The following is a 21,545-nucleotide window of genomic DNA, read 5'->3' on the forward strand; positions in this document are numbered from 1 at the left end:
ATGGAGCAGTACAGGGGGATAGGAAGGGAGGAGGGATTAATTCCACTCCAGATTTCATTTTATGCACCTGCTAAATCCTCTTATATTTTGTCAAAGGAATCAGGGATGGGAAACCATAACATACAACAGGAAATACAGCCAAGGAACTAAGACAGAGGAGCCCCAGGCCATGTTAACCACTCAGTGCGAAGGAGCTGCCACACAGCAGGTCTGTTTTAGCTGTGCGAAGGTCAGAGCTCTAACTTGACGATCTTGACGACACCCCTCACGAACGACAAGACATTCTGACGTCATCAACCCACAGCACGCTGCATCATGAGTCGGTAACGATGGCAGAAATATGCTGCCAAGTTTCATAGCAAATCTGAAATGACCGGAACTCGATCGAAGAAACACAGATTGAACAAAATCCTGGAAATGACCACACTGCCCCCCAGCATGGCTTCTGAGCTCCATTGACAGCACATACGTCAACCCTGTCTCTTTTTAGACAAAGCTTGTGTGCTTTTCTCAACGAGGGGGCCTTGCTCACCACCTCCATCGCTCCCTTCCTCCTCTTCCTCGTAGTCATCCATGTTGACCTGCAGGGGGCGACAGAGAGAGGGAGGGGAGGGTCAGAACAGGAGCCGGACCTACACTGGACTTTACTGCGAAAGACGGGAATACAGAAGGATGAAGGGGGAGAGAACAGGGGTAAGAACAGAAAGCAGGGAAAGCAAGAGAAACAGAAGCCCAGAGAGACAGAAAGAGAGAGGGACAGACAAGGAGATGCAGCAGTTTCTTCGTTAAATGGAAGCATTTCTCCGGATGGTCTCACCTTCACATCTCCGTTCTCTCCTGCCTGTTTCCCCTCTTCCTTCCCTTCTCTGGAAGAGACAGGAGGAGGAAGCGCTGGTTAGCAACTGCAGCAGCACACATCCTGCACCTCTCCCTCTCAGCGGCCGGAGCACGACACCGAAACAGATTCTTAAGACCACTCGATCGGCCCTCCCCACGACTGCACATCGGATTCGCTGCAAGTTAAATATTCTGGGCAGATCCAGCTCGCAGCAAAACCTGGCACGGACCGAACAGCTATGCAATAGGAGTGCAACAGCATCAAGAGTCTCATTGACCTCCCTGTGCTGCTCCATTGACCACACAGCAACCAGCTGAGCTGTTGGGGTTCGAACAGAGGGGTCAGGTGAGCTGTCCGGGTTCGAACAGAGCGGTCAGGTGAGCTGTCCGGGTTCGAACAGAAAAAGAAACAGGGACATCTCACCCTTTGCCCTTCTTGTCGGAGTTGACAGTGTCCGCGTCGGCCAGGTTGTCCACGGCGATGGCCAAGAACACGTTCAGCAGGATGTCTGAGGGGGGAGGGAGTTTAAGAAGCAAACACACTGTGTAACCCCCCTTCCCCCAAAACACAGCCAGAGCCAAGCAGAGAAGTCACGTCAGGAAGAACCAGAAAGGAGCTCCAGAAGCAGAGACGGGGCGTCAGGCAGGATACAGTTTCCGCAGATGAAGAGGATGATGAAGTAGACGCAGACAATCATGCCAGGGAAGTAGGGTCCTCCGAACGCCATGATCCCATCGTACATTACCGCGTTCCAGTCCTCTCCCGTCAGGATCTGAGCCCGGGAGAGAGAGAGGGAGCACCGTTACTGCAGCCACCGCACGAGGAAGCAAGTCCATGAGTGCTGGAGGGCAGCAGGGAAGGGGTGAGGGAGTGGAGGGGGTTAAGGGGGCTGGAAGCCAGTGAGCAGGGCCTGGGGAAGGAGTGAAGGGGTGAGGGGGTGAGAGACCTGGAAGACGGTGAGCAGGGCCTGGGGGAAGGTGTCGAAGGTGCTCCTCTTCGTCTGCGTTTCGTCGAAGTTGAACTTCCCGCCGAACAGCTGCATCCCCAGCAGGGCGAAGATGATGATGAAGAGGAAGAGCAGCAGCAGCAGGGAGGCGATGGACTTCATGGAGTTCAGCAGAGACGCCACCAGGTTGGACAGGGCTGTCCAGTGCCTGCGGGAGAGAGATCAGCCTGACTGAGGCCGGCGGCGCGGCGTGCCTGGCGTCAGTGCCAGGGGGGTAACCACACAGACCAGGGGCCGCAGCGCCAGCTCAGTCGACAAGAAGAGGAGAGGGTACCGGGTGACCTTGAAGATGCGGAGCAGGCGGACGCAGCGCAGCACGGAGATGCCCAGGGGCGGCATGATGTCGAACTCCACCAGAATGGTCTCCATGATGCCCCCGCACACCACGAAGCAGTCGAAGCGGTTGAAGAACGCCACGAAGTAGCCCTGCAGGCCCAGGCTGTACATCTTGAGCAGCATCTCCAGGGTGAACAGGGACAGGAGGACCTTGTTCGCGATGTCTGGGGAAAGAGGGGTTAAAAAGATCGAGAGAACGAGACCGTTACTTTCCCCTTTCCCAGACTTCCAAGATGCACACAAACAATACAGAAGCAGGAACGTACTGCGTTCATTACAGGAAGGGAGAATGCGCAGACTGGGGGTAATCTGAGGAGTACCCCAGGAGCCTGTATTAGGACCACTGTTCTTTTTTGTTTAAGTGTTTAATTTAAGAACATTTTAAAAGTTTTAACAAGACTTAGAGTAACTTGGAAACATAAAAAGCAACACAAGATACATAAATACACAAACGATCAGGTCAAGAACAAACAGCTCAAGCTTGCTGAAGCCTTTTTCTTGCTGTTTTCTTGTTGAGATAAGGACACTGCACTTCTTCATTTAGGTCAGCCATCTAGATTCTAGTACAGCTAGTAAACTAACTATGTTTGCAAATAATACCTAAATAGAAGCATTAGCAAAAACTATAGAGGCAGCAAATAAAATTCAAAAAGATTTCGATAAATTCAAGATTGGGCAAACTCCTGGCAGATGATGTTTAATGTTGATTAATGTGACATGCATGTAGCAAAAACAAATGATAGATAGAATATGGGGCACAGGGCACAGGGCACATTCAACTTTGGACCAACACACAGCGGACAAACACACAGCCGCTGATGGGACAGGCTGACGGACCGACAGAGCTCGACAGAGCTACAGTACAAGAGCAGCACCAGCACACCCCACACAAGGACAGGCTGACGGACACACAGAGCTGGACAGAGCTACAAGAGCAGCACCAGCACACACTCACAACAACCTCTTCCCTCCCCCTAACACACAAGGGCACAAGGACAGGCGGACGGACACACAGAGCTGGACAGAGCAACGAGAGTAGCGCCATCACGCCCCCCCCCCACACCCCACGAGCCGGGCCTCGTACCCTGCACCTGGGTGAGCCAGTCGGGCTGGTTGTAGTGCTCGGAGGCGATGGTCAGGGTGTTCAGGAAGACCAGGAGCAGCACCAGCCAATAGAACGTCACCGACTTCACCGCCACGCGGCACCTCCGGCGGCACGCCCGGTTCCAGCGCCGAAAGGCCCGGCTGGCGGCGGGGGGTGGGGGGTGGGGTGAGAAACAAAATGCAGGAGAGGCTTCACTCCGAGTAGGGCAGCAGGAATAACGTGCCGGCAGACCGCGCCTACAGAAACTGCAAATACGTGCTAAAGTGCAAGAGGAGGGAGCAGTAGTGGCCTTACCAGGTTTTGTTCTTCATCATCTGAGCCCTGTCGGAAAAGAAAAGAAGGCAGACAGTTCAAAGGTCGGGAGCTCAGTCAGGTGTCTGCAGTCTGGCTGCTCTACACACACCGCAGGCAGAGAGCAGCCTGCAGTCCTTCCCTGGCCGAGTCCTGGGAGGGAGGATTGCAGGGATATTCACAGGAATCAGGCTATAAGCAGTTCGCACAAATCTTTATCTAAAATAGACAGAAGTGCAGAAGTGACCCCTGACAGTGTTTCTGATAGTGTGCTCTGGCACTGAGATCCGGCACTGAGCTCTGGCAGTGTGCTCCGGCACTAAGCCCTGGCACTGTCACTGACAGCGAGACCTGGCAGTGTGCTCCGATAGTGTCTCTGGCAGTGTCTCCTGCAGCGAACCCTAGCAGTGTGCTCCGATAGTGTCTCTGGCAGTGTCTCCTGCAGCGAACCCTAGCAGTGTGCTCCGATAGTGTCTCTGGCAGTGTCTCCTGCAGCGAACCCTAGCAGTGTGCTCCGATAGTGTCTCTGGCAGTGTCTCCTGCAGCGAACCCTAGCAGTGTGCTCTGATAGTGTCTCTGGCGGCGAGCCCTGGCAGTGCACTCCGATAGTGTCTCTGACAGTGAACCCTAGCAGTGGGTCCCAGTAGTGGCCTCAGACTTACATGCACAGAGCGCAGCAGTCCGCGTGCTCCTCCTCGATGTTCTCCGTGTTCTCAGAGGCCGTCTCGCTGGCCGGGAGGCTCGCTGGGACAGAGAAGACACACCCTGAAGCTCCACAGGACTCTTCCCGCAGTCCTGCCACACTAACACCACACACACTGTGCACAGCTCTGCGAGACTGCGGCTGTCCTCCACCACTGCGTGGCCCTGCGCGGTTTCACCATGACTTTACTGCGCTGTGCCACCCGCTCACCAGCTGCGCGCAGAAAAACACGCAAAAATGCCAACCGGACACAAAAACTACTGTGGGGGAATATGAAGAGGCTAGGCCAAGAAACGATTAATCAGCCGAATCCGAATCTTTTGGAAGCAGAATCCCACGTGCGCTCCAGGTTAGTTTTGATTGACGTTTACTGTGCTGCGCAGCGGTCACCCAGCGCTCTGGGAGAGATTTAACACTCCTGGACCGGGCAGACCGCTCGTGACCCGGAAGTGCTTCATGCCCTGGCTGTGCCCCAAGTGTCCGTGCGCGTATGTACTGTGCAGGCCCCAGCACCGCCACAGAGGCTGAGAACTGGCACAAAAGCGAGGTGAAATCTCGATCCCGACAGAAAGGCACTTTGTTTAACCAGAGCTCCATATAAGTCATGTGCGCTCAGTCATGGTCATAGAGGGTCTGCGAGTTCAGTGAGGTTTTTTTAGACCTCTTTGAAACAGCAGAACTGTTAAGGCACGGGAAGCAGCTGGCTCAGCTCTCCAGGAGCTCACAGACACGCCAGCCCCTCCTGGACCAGGACAGGCGATGGACGAGGGAGGGAGAGGGGGGAGAGTTTGTTTTTGGAAGGGCACAGACCGCGATGACCAGGCGCTTGCGTGCAGGACAGCGGTTCAGCAAAGGTTTGAACAGAGTTTAAATTTGTTTGCGGAAAGTCCAGCTGTGCAGCAGAGACACAGAGAGGCGCGGTGCGACGGACAGGGAGAACAGCAGACGTGCAGCGGTACCGTGAGTCTCGTTGGAGTGACTGAACCAGCCGTGCTTTCCTCTCTTCTTGTCCGAGAGATCGGCCAGTGTGACGCCTGCTCACCCCCGCAGAGCAAGGACAGAGAGAGAGAGAAGGAGGTCAAATTCATGAAGAATGACCACAGTCAACTCCCCTGACAGGACACCCAGCTTCCTTAAAACAATGGAAATGCTACAGTTTTTAAACCCAGCTTTGCCTTGTACAAACACACACCCGGACTGTGGTCAGACGCCACGCCATTGCCTACTTTACCTCCACATGTGCCTAGGCTCCTGCGTGAGCGTCTGCATCGGGCCCTGCAAGTGGCACACTGCCAGGCTACACCTGTGCCTCTTCCTGCTGAGCCTGGAGCTTGGTGTGGTCACTGGCTGCTGATGTTACTTCGATCTGCCTGCACTCAGGCAGCAGAGCCGTGGCTCAAAATCAAAACCTCGCTCCACACACCTCAAAGTTCACCCCAGCTGTGTCCCCCTCTCCACCTCAAGCTGCTAACTGTAGGTGGCTGATGCATGCTGGGAATATAAAACATGGGTCCTGCCCTAGGAGGCTGACTGGAGAGAGTCCCGTCAGCCCTGTCTGGTGTGTTTCTCTCAGCGCACCAGAGAGCGCAGGGAGAGACTGGCGCCTCTGGGTGTTTATGAAAAACCGGCATGATGGAGTTTCCCCTTCCGGACCAGCCGGGAGGGGGAGGCGAGGACGAGGAAGCCGCGCTCACGCCTGTGGCCGTCCCCGTCCTCCTCGTCCTCCGGGTCGATGTCCTCGGCCTGCGTGATCCAGTCCATGTAGCCCGTCAGGTCCTCCTCCATCTGCTGCTTCTCCCGGAGCTTCTGGAAGTCGCCCCGTGCCTTGGCCTTCTCTCGCTCCTTGGAGAACTCTCTGCAGAGGCAGAGGGGAGAGGAGATCGGAGAGAGAAGGGGAAAAGGGAGAGAGAGAGGAGATCGGAGAGAGAGAGAGATGGGGAGAGGAGATCAGAGAGAGAGACAGGGTAAGGTGAGAGAGAGAGGAGATCGGAGAGAGAGATGGCGATAGGAGATCAGAGAGAGAGACAGGGAAAGGTGAGAGAGGAAGAGGGCAGGATAAAGCAGGAAAACATCGAACAAACTCAAGCAAACGGCCTGAAAGACCCAGAAACACTTAGGCTCAGTCTCTCAGACACACAGGAAGCACTGAGAAGGGGGGGCACCGACCCACTCAGGACACCCAAGACGAGGTTGAGGACGAAGAAGGACCCGAAGATGACGAGGCTGACGAAGTAAACCCAGGGCAGCTCGTAGCCCATGGCATCGTTCATCTGCACAGACAGGGACACACAGAACAGGACCGAACTGAGAGAAAGACCTCCAGAGTTTTACAGCACCGACATCAGGACAGAGCGGTTGTAGACCAGGAAGGCTGCGCCCTCCAGCTGCTCTTTATTCATTAAACTGATCAGTTCTGCTGAACAGACTCAAAATCTTTCACTTTTCCTCTTTTCCAGAGAGCGACTGAAGAGACACATTAAGGGCACAGGACAGTTACACAAACACCCACACCAGCTCTGGGCGATTGTGATGTACAGCCCCGTGGTCCTGTGCAGGACCAGCTGTACCTGCTCTGTAGTGCTACTACACCGGGAGTCTGGGCTCGGCTCCGTCATGGGGCACAGGGGCTCTGGGATTTTACTTCCAAGTCATCTCGAAAATCACCTTGACTGATTAGCTTGCCCTCTCCCCCCGTCTGAAATTGAACTCGCCGAGACGCTTAAAGGGCTGGTGGTCACGGAGGTGAGCCGCGAACCCTGCCGATCCAGGGCTCTCCCGGCCCTGTGCCACAGCAGGGATGAGGGACGAGGCCGTGCTTCAGGCTGGAGGTTTCCCTGGCAATGGAGCACCCTCTCCTGTTACCAGGGAAACCACAAGCCACCCCAGTGCCTCCTCGGTGCCCTCCCCTCCCCGATGCTCTCTCCTCGGGAGCATCCTCCCCCTGTTTAAAACCGCCTCACCCCGCAGGCGCACTGAGCGCAGTACCTGCTGCAGCTTTCTGGAACGCGGCACTGTCCCACATTCCTCACGCCGCCCTTGGAGGAGTCTACCCTGCACCGCTGCGGGCCTATTTTAAAAACTGGGCCAGCAGCGCGGGGAGGCAGGGGAAGAGGGAGCCGGGGGAAGGTCACGGTGCCTCCGAAAACCGGCAAGCGGAGGCGCTTCTACACCGAGGGGCTGTGAGGGTGGGGAACGAGCCAGCCAGCCAGGCCACTGAAGCCGAGACCCCGGTCTCTTTCACGAAACAGCCGGGTGAGGTCCTGGGATTCACAAACCCCAACAGGCCGGGTGGGCCGCACGGCGCGTTCGGAGCCTCACCCAGTACAGCACGTCGGTCCAGCCCTCCATGGTGATGCACTGGAACACCGTCAGCATGGCGAAGAAGAAGTTGTCGAAGTTGGTGATGCCGCCGTTGGGCCCGTCCCACCTGCCACGGCACTCGGTGCCGTTGAGCAGGCACTGCCGGCCGTGGCCCGCGAAGGCGCAGGGGGCGGGGTCGTCCTCCACATTGATGTCTGGCCAGCGGGAGGGAGCGGGGCAGGGCGTGAGCAGCGGGCGAGACCGCGTCACGCACACGCACGCACACTGCTGCGCAGACACTGATGTGCGCAGACACCGACACGCGCAGCAATGTGCAGACACACGCAGACACCAATCTGCACAGACACCGACACGCACAGCAATGCGCAGACACACGCAGACACCGACATGCGCAGCAATGCGCAGACACACGCAGACACCGACACGCGCAGCAATGCGCAGACACACGCAGACACCGACATGCGCAGCAATGCGCAGACACACTCAGACACCGACACACACAGCAATGCGCAGACACACGCAGACACCAATCTGCACAGACACCGACACGCACAGCAATGCGCAGACACACGCAGACACCGACATGCGCAGCAATGCGCAGACACACTCAGACACCGACATGCGCAGCAATGCGCAGACACACGCAGACACCGACACGCGCAGCAATGCGCAGACACACTCAGACACCGACACGCACAGCAATGCGCAGACACGCAGACACCGACATGCGCAGCAATGCGCAGACACACGCAGACACCGACATGCGCAGCAATGCGCAGACACACGCAGACACCGACACGCACAGCAATGCGCAGCGACGATGTGCGCAGACACCGCAGCAATGCGCAGACACATGCAGACACCGACATGCGCAGCAATGCGCAGACACCGATGTGCGCAGACACCGACACGCGCACCAATGCGCAGACACACGCTGACACCAATCTGCACAGACACCGACATGCACAGCAATGTGCACACACGCGCTGGCACGCGCACACACGCACACAAAGCCACCCAGAAGAGCAAAGAAAACTGCCTTGCTCCAGAGGTGGGACATGCAGCCATGCGACATGGCCATCCACACACAGACTCAGGGGAACACAGATAACCGATTCTCCTCCGTCCTGCAGCCACTCCCCATATGCGTTTCTCTAAGGAGACCCAACTGTCTAACCTGCAGGGGCAGGGCTAATCCAAACAAACAGAAGAGTGTTTTCCTCCTTTACAATCCCATGCAAACACTTACAAATGAGCACACTCATCACTATAATCCACCACGGAAAACCCTGACAAGGGGGAGTGAGGAGGCTTAGTGCTGACCGGTGCCAATGTAGAAACAGGTTTTGTGCATCTTGCCGATAAAGAGCTCCAGGCCGATGATGGCGTAGATGATGATGACGAAGAGGACCAGCAGGGCAATGTGGAGGAGGGGCACCATGGCCTTCATAATGGAGTTCAGCACAATCTGTAAGCCTGGACACAGAGAGCAGTCAGACATACACAACAGGGCAGAGTCTGGCACACAGACCCACACTCGGGACAGTCAGAGAGACAGGCATGCTCAGGACAGAGTCAGAGGGACAGGGTCAGAGGGACGGGCGCACTCAGGCCAGAGTCAGAGGGACAGAGTCAGAGGGACAGGCACACTCAGGCCAGAGTCAGAGGGACAGAGTCAGAGGGACAGGCACACTCAGGCCAGAGTCAGAGGGACAGAGTCAGAGGGACAGGCGCACTCAGGACAGAGTCAGAGGGACAGGGTCAGAGGGACGGGCACACTCAGGACAGAGTCAGAGGAACAGGCGCACTCAGGCTAGAGTCAGAGGGACAGAGTCAGAGGGACAGGCGCACTCAGGCCAGAGTCAGAGGGACAGAGTCAGAGGGACAGGCGCACTCAGGCCAGAGTCAGAGAGACAGAGCCAGATGGACAGGCGCACTCAGGCCAGAATCAGAGGGACAGAGTCAGAGGGACAGGCGCACTCAGGCCAGGGTCAGAGGGACAGGGTCAGAGGGACGGGCACACTCAGGCCAGAGTCAGAGGGACAGAGTCAGAGGGACAGGGTCAGAGGGACGAGCACACTCAGGCCAGAGTCAGAGGGACAGGGTCAGAGGGACAGGGTCAGAGGGACAGGGTCAGAGGGACGGGCACACTCAGGCCAGAGTCAGAGGGACAGGGTCAGAGGGATGGGCGCACTCAGGACAGAGTCAGAGGGACAGGGTCAGAGGGACAGGGTCAGAGGGACGGGCACACTCAGGACAGAGTCAGAGGGACAGGGTCAGAGGGACAGGGTCAGAGGGACGGGCGCACTCAGGCCAGAGTCAGAGGGACAGGGTCAGAGGGACAGGGTCAGAGGGACGGGCGCACTCAGGACAGTCAGAGTTTGATAACGGGGGGCCTGCAGACTCACTGGGCACTCCGGACACCAGCCGCAGGGGCCGCAGAACCCTGAAGGCTCGCAGGGCCTTGACGTCCAGGCCTCCCGGCTTGCCGCCCATGTGGTGGACCTCGCCGGGCTTGTGGGTCACCTGCTCCAGGACCACACTGAACAGCCTGCGGGGGGGGGGACACAGACACGGGGGTCAGGGCCCGAGCCCCAGCTTCTCCCCCAAAACACCACTGGACCCCCCCCCCACTCCCTCCCCCCCAGGGGGACCAGGACAAGGAGACAAGAGGACAGCAACTTTGGAGCGGGACAGCGACGTCGTCATCGTCCTGCCGATCTCCGTGGTCATCGCACACCTGCTGGGGGGGGCATCGTTCCTGCAGAGCTCTCAGTTACACCACCTCACCCTCGATGGACCTAATAAAGGGATTAATCTGAGCTCTTTCAGTGTTTCCAGCTCTTAATCACGCTGCCTTTTATGTTTTGTGTGTCGTAAGAGGCTTAAAATCTCTAACTTTCACACAGAAAAAAAAATCTGTGAGCTCAATTAAGCGATCCATTAAGTCCAGAGCCACGCTGGGACACACACCAGCAGCCCCCCCCCCCCCCGATGCTGAACGACTGCAGATTCTTCCTGGTCAAGATACAGACGCACTTAAGCAGGAAACCTCAAACAGACTCAACACGGTGTCTAACCCCACCCCTCAAGTGAACTACAAAACCCTGAAACGGACTGGGGCAAGCTCCGTGTGTGGACTGGGCTGCTGTAATGCACGTCAGGGGTGGCGTGGTGGTCATTTTAATATGACAGGGCTCTGCAGGAAGCCAAGGCAGAGCAAATTCTCTTTCTCTCAGCCTCCAGGTGTGCAGCGCCAACACACATCTGCCTCATCATCATCATCATCATCTGCTGCCTGCTGTAACTCTCACTACAGCCCCACGGTTTCCCCCGCCAGGAACAGGGGAACACTGCCCCCTCTCCCAGCACCTGGGGAAGCGGGCCGGGCCGCGCTGTGCAGAGGGGAGGGGAGAGCCGGGCTTCTCTTCCACTGGGCCCGGGAGTCTCGGGGCAGCAGGGAGGAGGAGAGCGAGACCGAGCCGGGGTCCCGGGCCAGGCCACCAGAGGGCCAGCGGAGCCAGAGCCAGATTCATGCCAGGAGAATAATAATGAACACTATTAACTCCCCTCCCACCAGTGTGCAGCCCCGCCTGGATGATGCGCCAGTCCGCTCCCCACACACCAGCTCTCAGTGGGGAGGAGAGCAGAGTGATGAAGCCAGTTCAGAGAGGGGGGTTATTAGGAGGCCATGATTGGTAAAGGACAGGGGGAAAATTTGGCCAGGACACTGGGGTAACACCTCTACTCTTTTTGAGAAACACCCTGGATTTTTTAAATGAATACAGAGAGTCAAGACCTCGGTTTTACGTCTCATGCGAAGGACGGCGCCTGTTTACAGTGCAGTGTCCCCGTCACTATACTGAGGCATTAGGACCCACACAGACCCCCCTGCTGGCCCCACTAACACCTCTTCCAGCAGCCTGAGCTTTCCCAGGTGGTCTCCCATCCAGGTACTGGCCAGGCTCACACCTGCTGAGCTCCAGTGGGCGGCCAGCTGGAGTTGCAGGGGGACACAGCTGCTGGTCACAGAAGGGAGGAGGGAGTGGAGACAGAGCAGAGCCTGTGCCGCAGATCCTCAGGATACTTCAGCACAAAGACAGGAGGAGCCAGTGAGCGGAGCCACTGCTGTGCAAGAGGGAGGAAACCACGCAGAACTCCCAGAAACAATGCTGGAATATCCCAGATTTACCCTCCTGAACCTTTCAAATCCCTATTTTTATTTTACACCTATAGCCCATACTGTATCCGGACTCAGTCCAGCTCTCCTGACAAGACCCCCCAGGGGAAGCAGCGGATTGCTCCGGAGAAGCGGCAGCGGGATTTCGGGAGGCGCGGAGAGATCTACCCGACGATGACGATGACGAAGTCCAGCAGGTTCCAGCCGTTGCGGATGTAGGAGCTCGGGTGCATCACCAGCCCGTAGGCCAGGATCTTGAGGAAGGTCTCGATGGTGAAGATGATGAGGAACACGTATTCCACTTGCTCCTGCGGGCAGAGGGAGGGGGGTCCGGGTGGGACCGGCCGAGGACAGACAGTCATTAGGAAGAAAGCTCCGGACATGGGTACGGGCCACGAGAGCCGGGTTCGTCTCTCACCGTGGGGACCCCTGGCACCCCAAGTTTGCCCAGCAAAGCAGCACAGGCCCCCCAACAACAACACCCCCTCCCCTCCCCTCCATTAGCAGGACACTGCAGAGTTCAAACCAGCAAAGGGAACTCGCCAGCTTTTCACAGGATTACGCGTCTGGAATCATCCCTTTCTCTCCGCTGTCTGTCCCTCCAGATCGGCACAGACGCCCCAGCTGCCTCCCCTCCCCCCTGCCCCCCCCCCCCCCACACACACAGACACCCTCTCCGGGTTAGAGCGTGTGTGTGTGAGAGAGAGAGAGAGAGGAGGAGGAGATAAGCCGCTTATCAAGGACAGAGCTTTTACAGCAGAAGAATGATCCAACAGCTACAACCTATACACTGCACCCCCCCCTCCTGTACCCCTCTCTCCCCCTGTCCCTTCCCTGCCCCCCCTGCACGGCCGTATTCATAAAGCACCAGCAGCAGAGATGCTCCTTCATTCTTGTTTCCGCAAGAACATCAACAGGACTTTAAGTTCCCCCCCCCCGCCAGCTCCCAGGCCTCCTCTCCATGTCTCGACCCAAAAAGCACACCAAGATGTGCACAGGAATACCTTCAAAATGCCCATAGGCGCGGCGGGACATGCTGGAAAGGTAGGGAGGTCCCTTCTCAGGCCATCAAGGCCCATGGGGGAATGGGGGGCAAGGGCCACCATTTTTCTTGACCATCCGACACCGGAGGTGGAAGTGATGTGGTCTATCACCCCCGGAAGGATTAACCCCCGGTACTCACTTGGAAAGCAGGCTGAGTGGACCCGAGAGCCGTCCGGAAGGAACCAGAGGAAGCCACATCGCTGTCCCCTACCTGGGATTGAACCCGGGACCTTCCGGTCAGGAGCTAGACGCCCTTGCCGTCTGAGCCACCACGGCTCCACATGCTGGAAAGGCTGGTTTGTTAATCAAGCGCTAACTGCCCCCCAGCCCAGCAGAAGCTGTCGCTGGTGCTTCAACACCGGGCACTGGGGAGCCTCTCAGACCAGGACTGGTCAATCCCTGGGCCCTGGATTTCAGGCCACTGCAGGACTTCGAACCTTCCAGTATCTCACGCGCCGGCTTGGACCTTAATTGCTTGATTAGCCCAGGTGCTGCACGTGACTCTGATCATTAAAGATTAGCTGAAGCACAGGAGCCCTGCCTTCGACACAGGCTCAAGGGAAGCCCGTCCATCGCTGACCCCAGACCGTGAGCCAGCACACACACCACAGCCACGCCGGGGCTGAGCCGAGCGAGGCCCTCTCCCCCCTGCGTGATCAGTGCAGCCAAGGGCACCATCCCGTACCAAGCCTCTGCCCTCCTTGGGCAGCTGCCCACTGGCACAGACGGGTTCCTCCGGGAGAATCCCGATGCACATTGGTCACGGGCTCCTGATGGGGCTGAAAGAACTCTCTCCGCTCTCCCCCAGCGGTGTGGACACAATTGGCTGGGACCCTCAGGCCACAGCTGTTCGCCACCAATGGCTTTTCTAAGCTTGCTGGTCATTCAGGTGAGTTCGGAATGAGCAAATGATCAAATTAAGTAATAATGGGTTCAAATAAAGAGGCCTGTGTAGTTTATTAATAATTCCTTGCATTTCTAGAACACTTTTCTCCCAGTACTGTTCACTTAAAGGAAGGGGGGAGACATTTGTTTGGCTCTCTCCTCGTTAAAGAGACCTCCGATCAGCCTATTAGTTGATAAAGACCCCGGCTGAGGAATCGATGGTTCTGTGGTCACGCAATCCCACAAGGACACCGCGAAGCTCCTGGAGATCCACAGAGAAGGACTGAAACGTCTTTATCCCCGTCGGAGAGAGGCGGAAGATTCTCTTGTCAGCAGCAGCAGCAGCAGGAAACCTTGATCGGCTCAAATCAGTTCCACTGAGGGACAGGGTGCTTTGAGGTTAACACCTGGCGTTCACACACACACACACACACACACACACACACACACACACTTTCTAGTCTCGGAGGGCCAGAGTTCAGAGGTCAGAGTTCAGCTCCTCACTGTTACACAGTGTCTCTCTTTGCTCCTCCACTCTCATCTTTTTCTTTTAAAAGATGACGACGTTCAGGGTACTGCTACACCTAATGCAAACAGACTATTTTGAAGAGTAAAGTCACTGGTGGCTAAAAGCCTTGATTTTTTACAACTAATTCTTTCAAGATGTTGCAAGGAATAGGCTTTACAATTTAGAAAGAAAAAGACGAAGGCAAGTCTGTTGTATTTAAAAGTACATGAGCACTGTATGTTAAGTGGTTAGTTGGTGAGCTCATTGCACTAGTAAAGCTTCATGCTTACAGAGAGGACCAGCAACACAATTCACCGCAGAAGCCTTCAGCTTTTTGGAAGCTCAGTGAGTTTATTTCTCAAGAGATTGTTGATAACCGCATTCACTGTCTTTGTGAAGGGGATTGATCCCAGTGCCTCTCAAAGAGTGGAGGGGAATCAACTCTGCGCTTAGATCTTGGACGTATCCGATACGTCAACTGCGATGCTTTCTTTAATGAACACTGCAACGTCTTTATAAAAATCTACAAACAGAAACAAAGTCCTCCTCTCATTTGTAGCATTTCACGCATCTAGCCCGTGTGCTAATTAGCAGTTAATTTATTCCAGGATCTCACCCAGCCGGGGCCGGATCGCGGTGTCCGTGGGCCCCCGGCACTTTCACTCCAAAACGAGCAGAAAGAATGAATGACGGCGATCGACATGACGCACTTCAAACTGTTCTCATGCTGAACCCCGTTATTAATGGAGCGAGTTGAGCGACCATCACTTTCATACCTCTAGTGTCTAGAGCAGCCGCTAGACAGCGCAGGATTATTGGTCTGGAGCACCGAGAGTCGATCGCAAGCGTGTTGTTCCAACTCGTTTTTCCCGTTAGTCGCTAGTGTGTCCCTCCTTCATAGGACCTAAAAATTTTGCAGGCCCCTGGCACTGTGCCTGCAGTGCCTCATGGGAAATCCAGCACTGCATCCAGCCATTTCTCAAAAGAGGTCAGGGCATCCGCTTTAACAACATGGCCGTGGGAGTTCCACACTCCCACCACCCTTTGTGTAAACAAGATCTTCCTTGAAATGTACTTCCCGCTGTGTTCCACTGAATACTGGGATCAGGAGCCCTCACAGTCCTCCCCGTTAAAGACTAAAGAGGTTCAGGTCTACCTGTCAGTGTAAGACTTTCCAATCTGGGGACAGACCTGGCTGCTCTTCTCTCAGGCCCAGGTCCTGAGCAGCAATATCTCTTTGGCAACATGGAGCTCACAATTGCAGACAGTAATCCAAACAAGGTCTTTCCCTAGATATATATATTCTACACTGTGGACAACATTCCCACTGAAACATTCAGACTTTATTTTGCTTCCCTACCTACTCTCCTAAGGGGGAGAGGACACGGACACTCGCAAACTTCAGTGGTACCGTCTGCACAGGAGCCCGACCTGGGTAAAACCCGAAATGGATTGAAAACGCTGTGCAATGGGAACCCGATCCTTTCCACTGTGCACAGGCCTGAGCAGAGTTCACTTCACCTGGAGCGGCAGGCCAAGCGTGGGATTAGTGCTAATCAGGGGATGTGGAATAAGCCCTTACAGCACAGCTGAGCCCGTCAGGCCTGCTGCTGTTACCCGGTGTCTGGACTGAGCCGGGCCGAACCGCTCCCTCTGTCCTATTCTCTCCGGGACAGCAACTTGAAAGAGCATAAGGGGGGAAACACAGACGTGCATCCTCTCCCTCTCTCTCTCTCTCTGCCACCTACTCCCTCCCTCCATCTTTTCCAAAAAGGGGTTACAGGGTCCCGAGACGTACAAGTGGACAAATTGCAAATTGGGATGCAGGAAGACCTGGGGGACTGGGGGGGGGGGGGGGGTCCTCAAAGCACTTGTTTGCCAACACCCCTTCCCGCCCACTTCCATAAGTTCCCAACCCGGAACAGGGAGCCGCTGTGTGTTTCCTGCCGGGTCGGCCTACTGGGCTCCCCGCACAGCGCAGCCCACTGTGGGTTCCTTTACCCTGACCTCTGAACTCTGACCTTTGACCTCCAGCTCTGGCAGCGCTTTACAGTCCAAGTCCATATTTTAATGGAGTAAAGGAATATCATTCCTTACACTTATATAACACTTTTGCTGGACACTCTCCTCAAAGAACTGTACAGGTACTGGGGATCCCCTCCACCCCCACCAGTGTGCAGCCCCACCTGGATGATGCACCAGTCCTCTCCCCACACACCAGCTCTCAGTGGGGAGGAGAGCAGAGTGATGAAGGCAGTTCAGAGAGGGGGGTTATTAGGAGGCCATGACTGGTAAAGGCCAGGAGGAAATTTGGCCAGGACACTGGGGTAACACCCGAATTCCTAATGCAAGAAATTGTAAAAGGCTAATAAAGTGATCTCTTACTCTTTTCGAGAAACACCCTGGGAATTTTAATGACCACGGAGAGTCAGGACCTTGGTTTTAGTTCTCAGGCAAACAAACTGTCACTATACTGGGGCATTAGGACCCACATGGACCACAGGGTGAGCGCCCCCTGCTGGCCCCACTAACACCTCTCCCAGCAGCAGCCTTAGTTTTTCCCAGGAGGTCTCCCATCCAGGTACTGGCCAGGCTCACATCCACAAGCTATTCACATGAACTCCTCTGTCCCCCATGAATTCAACATGAAAGCCACATTCTGAAAAGAGCTACCAAATATTTGACAATATAAGAAATGTAAATACAGTTACAATCAAGAGGAGGCCATGAATCTGAGGATCTCATCCTGCTCTTTCTTGAAGTAGGGGTAACGGCTTCAACAAAGCGACTGTGCGAATTGTTGCAGACTCCAACCACTCTTCGTGTAAAAGAGGTTTCTCCTATTCTCACTGTTTAAATGCAATTCCCTGCAAGATGTTAAAAATCACAGCTTTTTCTTCTGCGCTATTCACTGCATACTTTGCACAAGGCTGGGAATTGGAAAAACGGAGTGGACAGAACCAGTCCTGCACTGAGTGTCCAGCCTCTGCACACTGCCTTGACCGAAGATGAGCTGGGCACTGACCACAGGGCTAGAAAACAGGCCCTTTGGCTGTGCAGTGCAATTCACATCAGACTCTTGAACGCAGTGAATATGAAAACCTTACCAGGTTCATGTTTCTCATTAACCGGGCTCCGTTTCACATTCTGGGTGCAGGCGTAAGACCCTGGGCCTAGCAGAGAGGCCTGAAAATAAAACTTTCTGCACCTTTCAACTGCTAATCTTCAAAGGTTCATTGAAGCAAAGATGGTCAATATTATAACTGGAATTACAATACACTGCATTGTTTGTAAATACCTTTGCCAGGGTGAAACCATTGGCTGACAATCAAGAACAATAATATTATTATTATTATTATTATTATTATTATTATTATTACACTGGCCCTGCAGATCAAAAGCCTGTTCAGTCAGGTGTTATCAGATTTGGGCTTTTTGCTTTTCCTTCCCACAGTGCAATTGGGAGACATGACCAAGCGGGGGACAGGGCTTGGGTGCATGCACAGCGCCCCCTGCTGGAGGGAGGCTCCAGGGCAGGAGAGGTAGCGCGAGGCACAGGGGTAGGGGGTGGGGGCGTGGGTGGACACACTCACCAGGTCGTGGTTGGTGGAGTTGGAGTCGTCCTCCGGGAAGGGGATGGAGACCCCCAGGGCCACGCAGTTGGCGAAGATGGCCAGCAGGATGAACACGTCGAAGGGCCTGCGGGCGGCGCGGTGAAGGAAAACCAGCGGCATGGCGTTCCCCCCCCCCCCCCCGCCGCCACCACACACACACACACACACACACCTACCTTCCCCTAACCCACAGAAATACTTCCCCCGTGTTTCCAGAAGAGGGAGTCACAGCTCACGGCCAGTCTTCTCTACTGCGCGTCCGACGACGCCACGCGCTCAAAACTCCAAGCCTGCTAGAAACGACACCAAGCCCCAGAGCTACAGGGAGCCCCAACATTGTACACCACCCCAAAGGGAACTGTGTGCGTCTCCCTGTGCAGAGGATCCAGAACCTGGTGCTGAAACCCTCAGGCGCAGGGCCACCCGTCCTACAGCATAGGGGTTCCCAGCCCTGGTCCCTGGGGAACCCCTGTCACAGCTGGGTTGTACCCCACCTGAGTTCCTCATCACAGGCTGAGTGATTTCAGTTTTAAAACGGCATGCAGCTCCTGAAAAGCCCACTGGGAGTTGCGATGGGTATGAACCCTGTCCGAGTCTCATTCAGGTGTGTTGCCCCGAAATCTAACCTGCAGGGCCTGACCGACGCCCCGCGGGGGGCTGCCAGGTCAGAAACGGGGGGCGCAGAGGCGGGGTACAGACAGCAGTGAGCCCTGGGGAGGGAAAGCTCAATGCCCAGCCCGGCGACCAGAAGGATACTTCCACTCGACGATGGAGACGGCGGCGCGGCGGATGGGGTTGTTGAGGCGCAGGCAGAAGAGGGCGCGGGGGGCGCGGTTGGCGGCGGTGCTGCCCTGGGCCTTGTTCTTGCCGTACTGCGGCTTCTTGCGGTGCACGCCCGCGGAGCTGGCGGTGGAGTTCAGCGTGTCCGTGCCGCTCCTCGGCCCCCCGCCGCCCGGCCCGTCCGGCCCGTCCGGGTCCTGCCAGGGCGGCCCGTCCTCGCCGCCCGCGGGGAACTGCTCCGGCCCCTCGCCTGCGGCGGGGAGGAGGAGACAACGAGCCCAGGTGACCCCCCAGCCCGGGCCGAGGGGGTCAAGAAAAACTCCCGCCCGCTCAGGAATCTCCGGGACGGGGCGCTGTGTGGCCAGCCTACGGCAGCGGTCCGGACTCTGGACAGCACCGGCCCAGGAGGCTCCAACAGGGTTATCCAGGAAGAGGGGGTGGAGAGAGGGTGGGGTTTGGGGTTTGGGGTGCGCTCCATCGCTGCGGCCTGGCTAGAAGCACACAGGGGTGTGGGGTGTGTAGTCGTGCGTCTGGGGCATGTTTGTGGGGTGTGTAGTGTGGGTGTGCGGTGTATAGGCATGGGTGTGTGGGCATGTTTTTGGGGGTGTGGGCGTGTTTGTACTGTACCCCAAGCCCCGCCCCCACGTGCACATGCAGCCCGGGCAGGCAGCTTGGGGGAGGATGAGGTCAGAGGTCAGAGCACAGAGTCCGTACTTACAGCCACTTTGGAAAAAAATATTCCTTACAAAAATACAAGACAAAGGCAGTCTGTTGCATTTAAAATGTACATAAACACCCAGATAGTAAAAGTTAAATGAGCACAATGGGATGTCGCTCAGATGCCGTTATCCTCAGTCCTCGAATATCCTTGCGCTTGCGAGTGAATTATCACGGTAACCGGTGAAGTTTTTACCGCGATGACGACGCGAGTCAGGCGCCCCACGGAGGAGCGACACGTGTGAAAAGCCGCGCAGGTCGTGATTTGGCCGCGCGTGGAGTGGGGTGCGACAGGCTGGATGACTCTACTTTCCACGGGTGGAAAATACTCGTTTAAACCTCCGGGTCGACTTGCACGGTAACGTTCTCGCGTCTGGGCTCAACAGAACTTCTTCTCTACGGGCCAGAATCTCTTTGGCGCCCCCTGGTTACCTGCGGGGTGTTGGGGTGACCGATAAGAGTCAGCGAGAATATTGTACGAAACCCCCTTGGCGGCTCGGAGCTGCAGGCCACAGGCTATATGATCAGTCTCCGACCACCCCAGCTTCTCTACACCCGGAGACACTGGAGCTCCTTCATTACAGAGGCTCGCTGCTCAGGCAGGACAGCGCCTCGCTGAGAAGTCACCCTCCGGCTGGAACATAGAGGCGATTGGGCACTAAAAGCGGGGCTCCAGCTACCAGACCCTGCCAAGCCGCTGAGTTTGGGGTGAATGGCGCCCCCCCCCCCGTCACCTGCGACCCCCTGTCCAGACGCAAGAGAGCACGAGGGTGAGGTGAAAGTGCGCGGCGCCACCCCAGACCCCGGAATCTGCCCCCCACCATGACATGCTTATAAGACATACAAGCACAGTTCTGACATTCAAGGTACACAAATAAAGCCAAGAAGTCGGATGTATGAACTGTAGTTCCACGCCACAGTAAAGCACATTTTAACAGTTCATTTCTTCGATTTAATTAGAAACGTTATCGGCACTCGCGTACCTCGCGCATTAGTGATGAATTTAACTAACTAGAACCTTGAAACTTGAAAGACCAGCGCCGCGACGAGCTCGCTTCCGGTCAAATTAAAATACTTCACACTCTTCGGCGCAAGCCGGCTGCCTTATCTCGTTAACTCCTTAATTAAATCAGCTAATTAGGGGGGAGGGAAATTACGCAGGGACTCGTGAAACAACATCTGTCCGAGGCCGCTGGAATAAAGGGGAATAAAAGGTAAATATTGAAAGCAGGTCACCGCCGGACTGCGCGGCCGCGGAGCCGGGTTCGACGGCAGGTGAAAGGGCCAGCGCTCGCTCCCGTGCAGGGGGCGCGGGGCGGGACAGGGCAGGTGACCCCGGGGGGGCGCGAGTCCCCCCCCCCCGGCCGGCACCAGCCCAGGCGCAAGCGAATCGCTTACCTCCGCCGTTCTCCTGGTGCATGTCGCAGTTCGGTCCGGCAGCTCTCCCTCACGAAGACATTTTTGTGTGTGTGTGTGTGCTTGTGTCTCCCCGCGTATTTTTAAAAACTCGACTCCTGTCACCCGAGGCTCCGGGCAGGGTTAGACCATCCTTCCCGGTCGCTCATCGTCGTTTCAGTCCACAACGTTAAACCTGTTCCTGACGGCGTTCTCAGAGCGGCCGTGAGCGTTGGCGATCTCTCGTTGGACTTAAGGGGTAGTTATTACTTAATTCATTGACATAATTGCTTTCAATTAAATCTTAATAATAATCGAGAGTTCCTTGTTAGCAGAGCATAACGCAAATATGGGTTTTTCCCCTTCTGAATGAAACAGCCCTCCTTCTCTCTTTCTCTGTAACGCTGTCAGTGCGCCTCGGCCGCTAAACACTCAACTCGGGATTAGAGACAAATTGATTCTCTTAAAGGGGATGTCAGCCCGGGACCTTATTAAAGGGGCAGAGAGGCATTAAATGAGATATTCCTTCGACGGAATTTTCTGGAGAGGCTCAGGGCAGTCCTGCACACCTGACCTACCCGATGATTAACGGGAATTATGCTACAAGAACGGTTCCCCCCCCGAATATTATTGCGATAATCTCTCAAAAGCAACTCTTAACCTTTGACTTTGACGTGCGAGGCACCCATCAGCAGTCACTTCTGGCTGGAGATATCCCTCCGTCTGCTTCCCGACCTCTGTCTCCAGCACGGGGTCGCGAGGCAGCCGGGGCCTATCCCAGCAAGCCACAGGCGCGAGGCAGGGCACACCCCGGCACCGACA

The 21,545-nt window shown here is 55.9% G+C and overlaps 1 protein-coding gene across 1 annotated transcript in view; it reads right to left on the reverse strand.

Annotated features, from left to right (window-relative positions):
• LOC148839009 (voltage-dependent L-type calcium channel subunit alpha-1D-like) overlaps positions 1–12,028 on the reverse strand; it is a 40,813-nt gene extending 28,785 nt beyond the window's left edge. The window contains exons 1-16 of the mRNA XM_088932350.1: positions 11,949–12,028; positions 10,009–10,151; positions 8,924–9,076; positions 7,598–7,794; positions 6,446–6,549; positions 5,974–6,134; positions 5,239–5,313; positions 4,239–4,320; positions 3,580–3,606; positions 3,265–3,425; positions 2,119–2,344; positions 1,785–1,992; positions 1,490–1,610; positions 1,262–1,346; positions 818–866; positions 533–581 (exon numbers count right to left, since the gene is read on the reverse strand). Of these exons, the coding sequence (XP_088788476.1) occupies positions 533–581; positions 818–866; positions 1,262–1,346; positions 1,490–1,610; positions 1,785–1,992; positions 2,119–2,344; positions 3,265–3,425; positions 3,580–3,606; positions 4,239–4,320; positions 5,239–5,313; positions 5,974–6,134; positions 6,446–6,549; positions 7,598–7,794; positions 8,924–9,076; positions 10,009–10,151; positions 11,949–12,013 (1,906 nt within the window). The 5' untranslated portion in view covers positions 12,014–12,028. The remainder of the gene's footprint in view (positions 1–532; positions 582–817; positions 867–1,261; positions 1,347–1,489; positions 1,611–1,784; positions 1,993–2,118; positions 2,345–3,264; positions 3,426–3,579; positions 3,607–4,238; positions 4,321–5,238; positions 5,314–5,973; positions 6,135–6,445; positions 6,550–7,597; positions 7,795–8,923; positions 9,077–10,008; positions 10,152–11,948) is intronic.
• Between the last annotated feature and the right edge of the window lie 9,517 nt (positions 12,029–21,545).

The sequence above is a fragment of the Atractosteus spatula genome, chromosome 2 (assembly GCF_055471065.1).
Source record: "Atractosteus spatula isolate fAtrSpa1 chromosome 2, fAtrSpa1.hap1, whole genome shotgun sequence".
NCBI lineage: Eukaryota > Metazoa > Chordata > Actinopteri > Semionotiformes > Lepisosteidae > Atractosteus > Atractosteus spatula.